At 38.7% G+C, this 13562-nt stretch overlaps 1 protein-coding gene across 1 annotated transcript; it reads right to left on the bottom strand.

Annotated features, from left to right (window-relative positions):
* Window positions 1-4836: 4836 nt before the first annotated feature.
* On the bottom strand, window positions 4837-12328 carry LOC124172364. Its single transcript, XM_046551808.1, has 3 exons — window positions 12048-12328; window positions 6915-8378; window positions 4837-4879 (listed from the first exon to the last, which is right to left on the bottom strand). The coding sequence occupies exons 2-3, from the start codon at window positions 8229-8231 to the stop codon at window positions 4874-4876; spliced, it is 1323 nt and encodes a 440-aa protein (XP_046407764.1). The 5' UTR covers window positions 8232-8378; window positions 12048-12328; the 3' UTR covers window positions 4837-4873.
* Window positions 12329-13562: the final 1234 nt, after the last annotated feature.

The following is a 13562-nucleotide window of genomic DNA, read 5'->3' as shown; positions in this document are numbered from 1 at the left end:
GGTGTTGGAATTATGCTTATAGCAATGGTATGATGCCTCCTTTTTGGGCGGTATTTGCTTGGTACCATCATAATCAAATCCTTTTTGATTCTGTGTATCTAATTTTCACTCGGAAAGGAATCGATAATCGCAGATTTTATAACTTTTGCTAATCCTCCGACGGGGGAGGCAAACCTCCAAAAGTGGGACCCTGTTTCTTCAACTAACACCACACATTCCCCTCTAAACTTGTATTGATAAGTCCTCTTCCCTTTTTTCATCAGACAAGAGTACATATAGTCTTTCATTCCAATGAAATAAGGCCCTTTGATGACACCTCTCTTTTCTTATTCACAGTAATTAGAATCTTTTTCTGTCTACGTAAGTAATTCTGGTACACTAGATTTGATATATCTTACGAAGTTATGACTTTTGCGTCAGCTAAAGTTGCGGGAAAGGTCATTGCTGTTTCTTGGTTCTTGCGTATACCTCTATCACAGTTGGCAGACGCATTTTCCCCGAAGAAGTTCCAATTTGAGTTTATATTCCTTAATGTTTATTTCATGCGGAAAGTAGAGATACAAATCGGCTAATTTCTCGCCAGTTTAATTTTCTTCGGATGAATTGATGAAGAAAATATTTGATACCATTTTCCCGTAAGAGTTTTGACGATGATGACTCAAAGCTCTCCTACGATTCCCTTTTTTCCTCAGTTGTCGAGTTTCTTTAGGGTTCAATCCAGCAGCCACCATCTTTCTTTTCGTCAGATCATTTCTCAAAATATCTCTTCATTGGGGGAACCTTATGCTCCTCCATGCACTTAAAAAAATGCACGCAAAATATCGCATAATTTAAAATGTTCCTTTAAAATTGTTTGAGTCTTATACTTCAATACGTAAAACCCTACTTTTGGCCTATTACGATTTTCCGTAAGTTTTAGTACTTCCTGTGGTACCGCTAAATCCATTTAGTTACATTCATAATGGAAGAAAAGCGCGTCACCATAGTTCGTACACCTTCATTGCCACTCGAGAGGCGTCTTCATAGACCGTAGCCTCCTTTCCTGCGTGCGCAGATCTAAAAATATTTCATCACTTCTCTGAAAGTTGGTAACATCGATTTGTTTAACGCCGACGAGGCGCCAAATACGGGACAAGTCATCTCACTACGCATCGTTTTTTACCTTCTACCATCTTCTGATTTATATTATCAAAGATAAACGACCTCCTAACAACATGCGCGGGATGAATTTTGCTGTATTGGAGGCGTGGGAGGGGTAGAAGCGATCGGGGAGGGGAGGGGATCGGCCTGCGGCTCTTGTATCCGCGACGCTGCGTGGGCGTTGGAATATTTTCTTCGCGGACGCGGACTCAAAGTAGGCATTTTGTGGCTAAACGGTAGCAGATACGTCAAAATGCACGAAATTTTTGCCCTAAAAGGGCAGTAACTCGGCAAAATCTATAGGGAATGACCATAAAATATTATATTTTTCGAATTTTGACCCTCCCCCCCTAAATTGCATTTGAGCGAGGGTCAGGGGTTCACGTACAGGTCTCAAATTTTTCAGGCCTTATTTTTGATCGGTCCCACAACTTTTTTTCATTGGGCCAGATGGATTTGAAAAAAAATCGATTTTTGCGATCCGCCCTAACGTGCAGTGAGGTCAAATCCAGTTAAGTCCTCTACATACTTGTTTCAACTGGCTAGGGTTCCCACTCAACCGTGAAAATCTTGAAACCGTGAATAAGCCGTGAATTTTTTCTAATGAAAAAACCTGGAAAAAGCCGTGGATTTCGTCATAAAACCTTAACCCTTTAGAGAAGGCGGAGTTTTCGTCTTGGCATGACTGCTGTACTGAGCCCCAAGAGACTCTTCTTTCTCGTGGTACGGAGCATTTTTGGAGGACATTCGTCAAGGAGGGTCTCGCTTAACCTTTTTCGACCCCTCCACGCAGGGACTTCGCATTATCTCAGACTCCGACAGTAGTTGTGCTCCCTCCTTTCCGGGTTTACGACCATACCTGCGGCATTGGTTCGCGGTCAACTTATGTATTGCTTATATGTATTTAGCAAATGGATAACTGCTGCTTGCACGTAAATTGCAGACTTTGAATTGAATTCCTCATTTTTATCTGAGAATTGTCAAATTTTAAAGGAAGTTCTAAGGTCAATATTAATGCATTTAATGCGGCAACAATTTCAATGCTGATGTTTATACATAACTCGAGATATAAGTTAATATATGTCGTAGAATTTCGTTTTAAATTTGTAAAGGCTGCTCAAAAGACATATAATTCAATATTTAGTTAATTTTTTATGAGCAATGAACAAATATTGATGTCGAAAACTGACTGGATTAAAAATTGAATGACCACTCCCCCTAACCGCTAAGAGGGGTAATAAAAGAAGAGGGGTCCGGGTACCTGCACCCGGATTTCGAGGGTGAATCCTAAACCCCGCAGTGTTTAGTCCCGAAACAAAGAAACCGTACTCCCGCGACCGTCATAAAAGGGGGAGAGCTGGAAACGGTATATATACGGCCTTCGTTCTCCTGATCAGGAAAATCTCAGACGGAAATATACGGCTTTCGTCTCCCAGGTCAAGAAACTTCCACACACATATTTACGTCTTTAGTAGGGAAAATGTTAAGGAAAGGCTGCCAGTGGTGAGAAAATCTGTTCAAACGTTGAAAAATGTTTTTCCCGCACCCACCATGCAGGCAATTCAAAAACGTTCCCACAGCCTCAGGGTTAAGTAGGTCGATGGCTGGATCAATGGTTAACTTCCTTTAATACCCAGAGGAACTACAGTGGAACTTGGGTGTAACGGCATTGGCTGTAACGTCAACTTGGGTTTAACTTCACATTTTATACGGACCAGCCAAAATTGAACATTTTATGTTGCACGAAAACCCGTTTATATCGTCAACAAATATTGCGATGCACGGGTATAGCGTAAAAATTTTGCGATTCTTAGGTTGCAAAAGTGGTAGTGTGATTGTATTATGTCCCAAAGTTCATAGAAACCATGTGTAGAAACATCAAAAGCAAAAACAGTTCACAAGCTGGACGTTGAGCTGGTGACGGTATGCAACTCTTTTGTTTAATTGGTGTCTAGAGGGAGCGGGGGCTGTCCGGCATACCTGGGTCTTATCCCTTCCCACCCCTACATTCTACAAGGTCACTGATACAGGCACACCATATTGTATTGTTTGTTTTGTTAGTTACGGTAGATCATCAGTCATATCACTACCTACCTCCGTGTGAGCATCGCGTATGTTGACAGTTATCTTATACATCGTTAGTTGTGTTTTGTTTGTGCAATGTCAAGTTGTGGTGTCCCTCAAATTTAACGCTGATTTTTTTATAACGTCACTGGGATATAACGTTTAAAATCTTCTGGTCCCTTTGATGACGTTATAACCAAGTTCCACTGCAGATACCTGGATATTTTTGCAAACACATACCAACCAACGAACTTTGCCTACTGCCGTCCTTCAGAATAAAGGTCATCAAACTTGCTTTTTGGGCTGCATTGGCTGTTAGAGTTACTTATTGTTTGTATCAAGAGCTAATTATTCATTCAGAATTAGTGTTACCATCTCCTTCCAGTTTTAACTGTTTGCAGTTCCCAAAGAGTGAAGATACCACAAAAGCTAAGATGCAAATAGCTTCAAATGATATACAGCATAGTATTACCATGCAAAACCATTTCATTCACTATATCTTTTACTGGAATACAATGTCTTTGTACATATGAGTTAGGTGACATTCATAGTAGGTTACAAAAAAGGACTTGAGGATATTCTTTTTGGTCAACTGATTAACGAGAAAAAGGATAATGCTGAAAGTATGAATGCCTGCATGAAGGCAATGCTTCTTTATTACACGAATGATACAGATAATCTGATAAAGAGCAGACAGCTTTATAGACAAAATTGGATTAAGCTGGCATAAATATTGGAATTAAAAGAGGATAACTGTCTAAAATGACTTAAATATAATCCAAAATGTGAAAAAATGCAATTTATTTCAAATTTTTCAAATGCCAACAGTAAAAACAACTGATAGAGTACAAAATCAAATTTACAGTCAGGGATTAAAAATACAAATCAGCTCTTACAACATATTCATCCTTCCAAAACAAATTTATCCATAAAGATTATAACTGACAGCATCAAAGAACAACTGCAAAAGCTTGCAATTGCATGGCCCAAGTGAAACCATATGAATGAAGTTAAGGAAATCCATTTTCACAGAAAGGCTAGTCGAAGATAAGATCATCAAGAGTAAACCTGGCAATCAGAAAATAGCAGCAAATGGATTTATATATGTATATAATGGCTTTCGGTTACATATTGAATAAAATTTCATTGCTAAGCCGGATGCTGTTTCTTGCAACCACTGTTTGTGCAACAAAGACATGAGATATAAAATGGAAACTATTCAAAAATACAAATATTCCAGCAGCATATTTAACAAAAACCTAGAAGATTATTCTATACCTATATGTTCTCTAGCTCTATGTAAATAATTTTCACAATGACAAAATGAATTAATAAAATTAGATTAAGGAATGAAACAGTGAATGACAGAAAAATCTATGATAAAATGCATGCAAATGCACTGCAAGACTTGCAGAATTAAATTATGGATGCAGAAAATAGTTACAGCATGTACCTTTCAATGTGATTACAAAATATGAAAACAGTTCCTCACGGCAGGCATAAAATAAATAAAAAGTGTGACAGCTACTTAACACATGAGAGTAATACGGTAAACCCAAGCCTCATACAATACTCTGAGGGGCTAGATGAAAAAACTAGATGAATATGAATATAATAATCCTCTTGAGGATTTGACCCAATGTATCGTCAAAAGTACGTCAGGTTGCCTTCATCTCTGATAGAAGAAAGAAATGGATATCACCTTGAGGGAAATGATGCAATTACAACCGAATATAAAATTAAAATTCGCGATTTCAGTATTAATATGAAGTCCATTTCCATTGTGCGATTAGGTATTGCCCCAATTAACAAAACTTCTATAGCTAAAATCACACAAACAGATGTCAACTATCTTAAAACCAACCTACATTGTGACAAGAATCATTGCTTTGGTGAGTCAAGGAAAACAATGACACTTGCAAAACTATGAAGAATTTACATTCAAGAGATTGTGTAATGGATTTGAATTTTTGGCGTCTTTATCTTTTGATATCATTGAATTTATTATATCCATCACACATTTTTTGTAAGATTTTTTTCAACACAGAATATGGAGAAATTCAATGTGTTTATAACAATTTTTGATATGAAATACGGTGAAATTAAAACAATTTTAAACAACTTAATCACACTTCCAAATAAAACAATATAAAGTTATTTCTATTCTCAGTCAGAGGTTTTAACTTCATTACAACCGAAATACATAAAATCAATGAACCATTTTCAGGATTCAAAGAGCATTCGACATCAGCTAGAGGAGAAAACAAGAGGCCTACACATGGGACAGGAATACTTGCTATGGCTCGTTCAATTTAATTAGGCTCAAATATGTAGAAGTTAATACTAAAAATTGAGAAGGAGACTTTGTTGATTTACACTGATATATTTCGTCTGTACGACATTTTTCAAACCATAGATGACCTCTATGGTTCGAAACATGTCGTGGGGATGAAATAAATCAGTGGAAATCAACGAAGTTTCCTTCTCATTTTCGACTTGTTATAGATCTCACATGAAGGAAGTAGCAGATACAGAAAAAAGTCAAGGGGGGGCACAATAAATATATCTTGATTTGCCTCTACTTTTACCGTAATAAAAGATAATCAAGTCTCAGGCAAAGAACAAGAAAATTTTAATTAAAGTGATTATACAGATGTGAAAGACAATGCCATCGTATGATATAAAAAGTTACAATTGTGGTTTCGCAATGTTCGGCAATACGGGCAGACCCGCAAGGAGGGGACGTGCACCCACTTCACACCCCATCTGTATCCGCCCCTGTATGGGCAAGAAGTATCACCTTGGGAACATGAAATGTTACTCACGCTTGCTGTCATCCAAGCTGAAACTACTATATAAATTCTATAAATTAATGATTTGATGGCTCATGAACAATGGCTTCATAAAATGCATTGAATGTTTTGATTTAACTCTTTCACTGCTGTGAACGTACTTTTTCTTCCTCCATGCACTTTCCCAAAAGCACTTCGACGGGTCCCTAATCCAGGACCCTTTCCTGGACCAGCTCACCCACGCAGGACCATCTCATCAACCCTACCAGGGGGGCCTACCTCCAAAAAAGTGACCGCTATGACTGCAATTTGAAAATCAATCAATCCGATCATCAAAAATGATTGTTTTCATCGCACTCCTGCCAATCAAATACGTCTTTGAACCGTGTTTCTGCGCTGAAAAATAACTAATTTGTTAACTTTGCTAAATTGGCCATTTTCCGGTGGTCCACAGCCAAGTTTTTAGCAAAGTTTATAAAACCGTTATTTTTCATCGCGGAAACATGGTTCAAAGATGTACTTGATTGCTCCATTGGCAGGAGTACGATGCAAGCAATCATTTTTGATGATCGGGTTGATTGGTTGATTTTCAAATTGCAGTCAGATCGGTCACTTTTCGACCCCCACTGGTAGGGTCGATGAGATGGTCCTGCGTGGGTGAGCTCGTCGAGGATAGGGTCCCGGATCAGCGAACCTTTGGAGGGTGTACCATGCCCATTATTAAGGTACCTTCTCCTTGGGTCCATGAAACGCATTTTAACCTTTTTGCCGCATGTGAGGAGAAGGTTTTCAGAGATTGAACAGCAGCGAAAGGGTTATTTGAAACTGAAAGTTCTCAAAACAAAATAGGCGACAAATATGGAATACTAGATATTTAATGAAAATACAGGTAGGAGAAAGAAATAGAAAAAAACTCACTCTTGCCTTAACTAGCAGCGCTGGTACCACATACTTAGCGTAGACTGAGAAGAGGAGACGGGCCTGTTCCTGCAGAATAGCTCTTCCTGCCGTTGATCCATGAAATGTGATAATCCCAGGTACTGCGGCTGCAAGGTGACATACCCTCGCAAACTGCGTCTTCTGATTCAATGCATAAATGATCCACCGATGTAATTCCCTTCCCCTCTTACTCTCCACCTCCACCTCCAATAGAGCCCTCATCCACTCACACTCCTGTTCTGCATCCTGCCCATATGGCCTCCCCCCGTTGCAAAACACCAGCTTCAGAGATAACTGGGATAAGGCCCGAGCTAACTTGGCGCCTTCCTCCTTCTCACTGTAACCCGAACAAATCTTCACACCTAAATAAACAGTATCAGTCTCCAAATCACAAAACGAATACCATTCATTCCCTTTCCTCTGAGTCCCACCCAAGTCCACAACCTTATCCTTCATCCTTCCGATGCGACTAAACTCACAGTCCACCAAAACCTTCACCCTGTCATCCCCACTCAGATACTTCAATACACAAGCAGTGCACTCGTCTTCATCATACAGTCTCTCATACAACCTACGCATAAACTCTACTCCATCGCCGTACACTATCTCAGTCTTGCACATCATGGCATCCACGCATTCCTGCCTAGCTTTGGCCAGATCAGACGAAAGCTGACTCACCACGGACCTCCCTCCTGGGCCAAACTTCATTGACATCACCTCCTCTGCAGTTGAGAGCACTGCCTCTTCTATACAACTCAGTTCATCACGTCCACATGCCCGCCCCTTGAGTTCCTCCAAGGAGGAGGTCAGCTGACACACAAGAGACTTCATCTCTTGCCGCAAGGCGTCCATGGAGGACTTCAGATATGCAATATCCCGATCTTGCCCAGTCACGGATGTTGTGTGGGCAGTGCCCCTACTGTAAGATAATTCAAGGTGACGCCTCAGCACCTGGTCTCTCCGGTGTACCAATCTCACCAACTTAAGAACTTGCGATCGGTCAAGGTCCTCGGGAAACTGTCGAACCATCTCCTCTGCTGAAGATAGTGCATTCAATTGACTCTCATCCTTTAGGCCTGGGTCCGCCCCTCTTGCCAATAACTCCTCCACCCAATCAGCCTTACCAAATCTCACTCCAACATGCAAAAGAGTACTCTGCTTTATTACCATGGCATCCACGTCTTTCAGACTGTCCAGCAGCTCTTTATGCTGGAGTAATGAACCAGTGAACAATCCATTTAAGAGCCTCTCCTCAACAAACTCCTCATTATTGCTAGCACCAACATAGTTTGCCATTATTGCAAAACCATGAAGCAATAATTGTAAAAGTTTATTCTGTTCAGATGACAGTAAGTTGACAATGGAAATGAGGAATGGCTTTGATGGTCAGCAAGGAGAAACAAAGTAGTATCTCACAATGGGCACGAAAGGGTGAAATGTTGGCTGTGAGGAAACAAAATGAAAAACAAATTATTACCTTAGAAGTTTTCAGCATTGGTGCCAAAACAAGCAACCTGGCTTGTGCATGACATGAGAAACAACTAGGAATAAAGGCTTAATTTAGTTCAACTGACAAAAGAAAGCTTTAAATGCAACAGTTATTTGGGGTTCACTTCTGAGAGAATTCTTTAAAAACTTACCATTGATTCATGATTAAACTTGAAAGAACTGTACCACATATTTGTAATAAACACAGAGAACTCATACTAAAAAGAATTAACGTAAATCAATACCTTGGCTGAAAAACCTCAAGTCTCTTAAAAAGTTTGACTGCTGCTTTTGAGGGATAATTAATTAACGAACATTTTTGCAGTCTAGATCATATTTTTTATCTCTTAAAATAAAAATTACATATTAGGTTCAAATTGGACCCCTCAGCGGAGGGAAAAATTGACGTACCTACCTCATTGAGTGTAGCAGTTGCACCAATAGAATAAGATGATTTATTTTATTTGCAGAGAAAAGTATATTGATTTTGCCAATTGTTTGATGCCGGTATGGTAGGAGTGATCCTTCAACTTCTGACAAACTTAACCCACACCATTACCCTGTCAATTCTTAATACAGCAGAGAAATCTCATCTTGGATAAGCAGCAGCAATGTGCCTCGGTTATAAATGTAAAACTTGTTTTGACAGGGAATTATATAATTTGGCTAAATAACTGGCAAAACCTAGTAGGAAGATTGTTTAAAGAACTGCCTCAGGCCATTACTAAAAAAAGCAACCCAATGAGGGAGCATCACCTTCACCTACTGGTTGTCCCAACACAAGATGATGTAAGACTTTTAACATCACACCAAGCTGAGGCACCAAGTGGGTGAGATGATGCACTTAATAACAAACTAAGAAATAACAAAAAGTGCAAGTAGGAAGATCCACATGATCTTCATCCAGAAGACAAAACTACAAGAACTTCACGATAATACCCCCTTTGAGAATATCAAGGTTCAGGCAAGTTGTTTTAGAATGTATTGCTGCAAACATAATGTTGAATAACCACTTAATTTAACCCAAAAAGCATTAAGGTAGAAATAGAAGGACAATCATTGCAAATGCCTATTACCAGTTAAATAAACTACAGTACAGTAGTGGCACAGTTAAAATTCCATGAATATAGTAACTGCAGCTAGAGCTGTGATATGTCTTTTGAGCAATGGTAAGAAGACTAATTTATATGTAGAAATGAATCATAACTGAAATGCCATCAAGGCAAACTAATCTTTATTTCATAAGCAATTCAATGTAAAAGTTGTAAGTAACGAAATAAACACGTGATACGCAGCCATGTAAACAGGCCTGTTTTTACGCTGTGGACAAGGAAGATCCCAATAACAAATCACCTCAGAAACTCATAAATTACAGCCCTATCTTGTGGATAGTTTCCAACATCCTCATCTAACCAAATCTTTAGTTAGATACCTAGACTTTGCACTTAGCACATATTTAACGGAATGTGACTTCGACGACATGTAATAAATTTAAAATATTACTGAGTATTTCATAATAATCTCCAATTCCAACTAGAGTAAATACAGCGTAACTGTATTTTAGGCAGAAAAAAATCAGAAACAAGCTATATTAGATGAAATGTATAGATTCTGAACTTCCTTTATGGTCCTAATCATGAACATGTTTCCCTTTTAAAAACAGTTTAATAAGAAGATACAAATACAGCACAATGTACAGTAGTGGCACAGCGAGCGGGGTGTTTTTGGGGGATAAACCCCAACCCCCCCCCAGAGCTGAGAGAAATTTTAAAGTTTAATCTATTTTAATTAATTGGATTAATATTATTTATGGAATCGTGTAAAGATTAAAAAAATATCTCTCAGAATGCCGCAAAACTCACAAATTTGAATCATTTCTCTTTATTTTTTTATGGCGGAGGGCCCCCACACCTCCTGCCTACCCTTGTATGTGGCTATGCCATACCCCCAGTATTAGTTACACCAGAAACCCCCCTAGCCTTTATTCCTAGCTGCACACCTGACGCACATTTTGATATTCAATTCCAAGAATCAATTAAACAAACTGGGTAGAAAAAATCAAGGAATTCATTGCAATCAACCACCGGGATTGCAAATGACAATACTATATTGGCAGTATGGACCAGCAGTGCCCACCTGCATGCTTTGCACCCTGGTTAATCTTCCTCGGCTACCAGCTGTTACCTTGTTGCTTGTCATGGCCCAGTCATACGAATCATGGGCCAATTGCGAGAAAGTGTCTCAGGGAGTTTGGGGGACATGGCATTATATGTTCCATTTCAATGCCTGTTTCTCCTTTGCTACACTCATAGGCGTACCCTGCTGAGGGAGGGGGCAACTAACCCCCTAAAAGCGAAAATAAATTTAGTTCAAAACAGAAGTCATGAACAAAGTTTCCTTTGGAAGAAAAATAATTGATCGGAATTAATCGGAACAAATAAAAGTCATTATTTTTTTCTAGCAAATAATTATAAAAAAGTAACAGATTGCTGCCACGACTTCCTTGAAATTTTGGTTTCATTAACCTTTTTCTGTGCAAAACAGTTACAACTTTGAACGGCCACAGCTAGTTTAGCCCCCTCCACATAGTTTTGATTCTGGGTACGCCCATCCCATGTGGAAAAGTTTACTGCTCCAGAACTGGACCAGAAATTTTTCCACATGGGAATGGCTACAGTTTTGTACAGGAGAACCAATTAAATGAGGAGACGGGTATTAATTGCGGCTTGTCACTTTTTACCTCCCGTTTTGTAGGCTGGCTGTTTTTTGTCCGTTTCCGCACGTTTGTCATCAGGCAATGGGAATTAGTATCGCCATGTTGATAAATAGGGGCAACACACTGCATTGACAAGCACGGGTACCTTCACAGTTCATAAGAGAAAGTCGAGGCAAGAGCATAGGTATTAAATAAATGCCAGAAAATAACAAAAACCAACATTATTAGAAAGAGAATAATCAGTTTCAAATAATACAGGTGACTGCCAACGAAGGTCTGATAACTGTACTTACATTAACGCCATGTTTTTACCCACCCTTTATCGACGGATTACCCACTTACACGAATCCCCATAACCTTTAAAATTTAACCATTCATAAAATGCTACCTTCGTCAGATCATATCTTTATACCATATGACTGATCATTATCATAAAAAGTGTTTTAATTCATTACTGCGAATTTATGATTTATTATTGTTACACACCTATAACTGAATATAAGTGGGGTGAACGAGGTAAAAAAATTACGAATTGAATATAACACTTAATTATACCAGTAGTGCATATTTCCCACAAGGTAAGTCCTTGAAACAAGTGGCCGTAAGTCTTAAAATCTGGAATGAAAACCAGTATGTATATGCATACATAATAATAACTATAAAGCCAACACGATTCGTAATAAAATGATTAATTTGCTACAATGAAGTAACTTCTCCCACCGGGTGCACATATATTCACGCATGAACGCAGCAATTGCGATGAAAAGCAAGAGAAAACAAAAACTAAATTTCTTGGAGAGGAAGTGTAAGTGTTGATGACACCACATACTTAATAGTCCTAAAACTCTAAGACACAGTACATACATATTTCCTTACACTGAAACAATAACATGAAAATGATCACTCACTCAGATACGATGCAGATCCAATTAACATGGATTGAGGGTTGAAGAAGGCAATCAGCAACGAAAGGAATGCGAACAATCTTATCTAGAGCAGCTGTCCGACAATGATCGCATATCCAACGCCAGACGGGAAATGCGTTGGATGTCCAGGAGTTCGAGATGCAGGTATTGTCCACGAGCTAGCTAGCAAATCGGTTTACTCCACATGTTTCCCTACCCTAAACCTTAGAAAAATAAACAGTTGATCTACAACTAAAATATGAAATAAGGGCGAGTGTTATGATGCGCATACGACCACTCACTTGTTTTCCTTGTACAAATTCAGGGGGACTGCTTTGCATAATCGCATACCGCACTAAAAAGGAATACAAAAAAGGTATGCAAAATTTACTACCTTTCTGAGTATTTTTTTACAGTATCCTGCAAAGAAAATTATCCTAAATCATAGTTTACATTTGAGTGTTCCTGCTAGACTTTCTGTGGATTTTTTTTACAATTGCCTCCACAGGAATCATCCAACATTATTGTTTACATTTCAGTATTAGTGGTAGTATAGTATATATAGTGAGTGTACATTTGTTGAATCATAAACATGAGATAATAACCATATCTGAAGTTAACATTTGAGTCTACCGAAATGGTTGACTCTTTCTGTCGTTTTTTCTGAATTTTATGCCGAGGAAATGACAAAAACCGTCGGGACCAATAAGGTTGACTTTTTTGTCGAATTCTTTTGAATCTTATATCTGATCAGTGTACCGAAAAGGTTCACTTTTTCTTTCGATTTGTTTGGAATCATATACTGCTTAATTAGCCAAACCTAAAGTTAATAGTTCAGTCTACCCGAAAGGTTGACTATTTCTGTAGATTTATCTTGATTGGACTGCAGAGGAATTGCGTATTTGTTTAGAGTTTAGCGATTCTAAAAAATAAAGCCTTTCACTCAGATTTTTGCATACATGTACTTCATTTCCATACATACAATAACTGAATTAACAGGTTTCTTTCAATTAAATGGTTTCTTTTTTCTTTATAACCTTCCGTCAAATACCCCCTGGAAAATCAATGTGGAAAATTTTATGCGAACCTTTATCAAAATCTCTTTTAAGTGTTTGCATTGCGTCCTTTCTTTAGATGCATACGAAGAGGCGCCAAGGAGTATGAGAAGTGCATTGGAAAGCTGGGGGAAGGTCGGAAACCACTTATAGCCTTTGAGGCAAGAAGGCAAGCTCTCCTGAATAAAATAAGTGTTGTCTACCCGAAGAAAAAGGCATTTCGTGTGGAAGAGTCATCAACTGATGATGATAGTTCATTTTTGTTGCCTGAACTTCCCCCAGTTCCCAGGAGGAACAAAATTGAGACCGGCAAGTACACTGCACTGTAAACGTTTCACTCCAGAAATATTCTTAACACTAGAATGCCTGGCTGGGTCACTTTGGCCCAAGAGATAATATTTATGCTGATTATTTTGAAAGGAGGAAATATTTTAGACTCATATTTCATGACTTTTAATTATTT

Source organism: Ischnura elegans (assembly GCF_921293095.1).
Source record: "Ischnura elegans chromosome 13 unlocalized genomic scaffold, ioIscEleg1.1 SUPER_13_unloc_1, whole genome shotgun sequence".
Taxonomy (NCBI): Eukaryota; Metazoa; Arthropoda; class Insecta; order Odonata; family Coenagrionidae; genus Ischnura; species Ischnura elegans.
The sequence above is the reverse complement of the archived record's forward strand: the minus strand, read 5'-3'. Positions and strand labels throughout refer to the sequence as shown.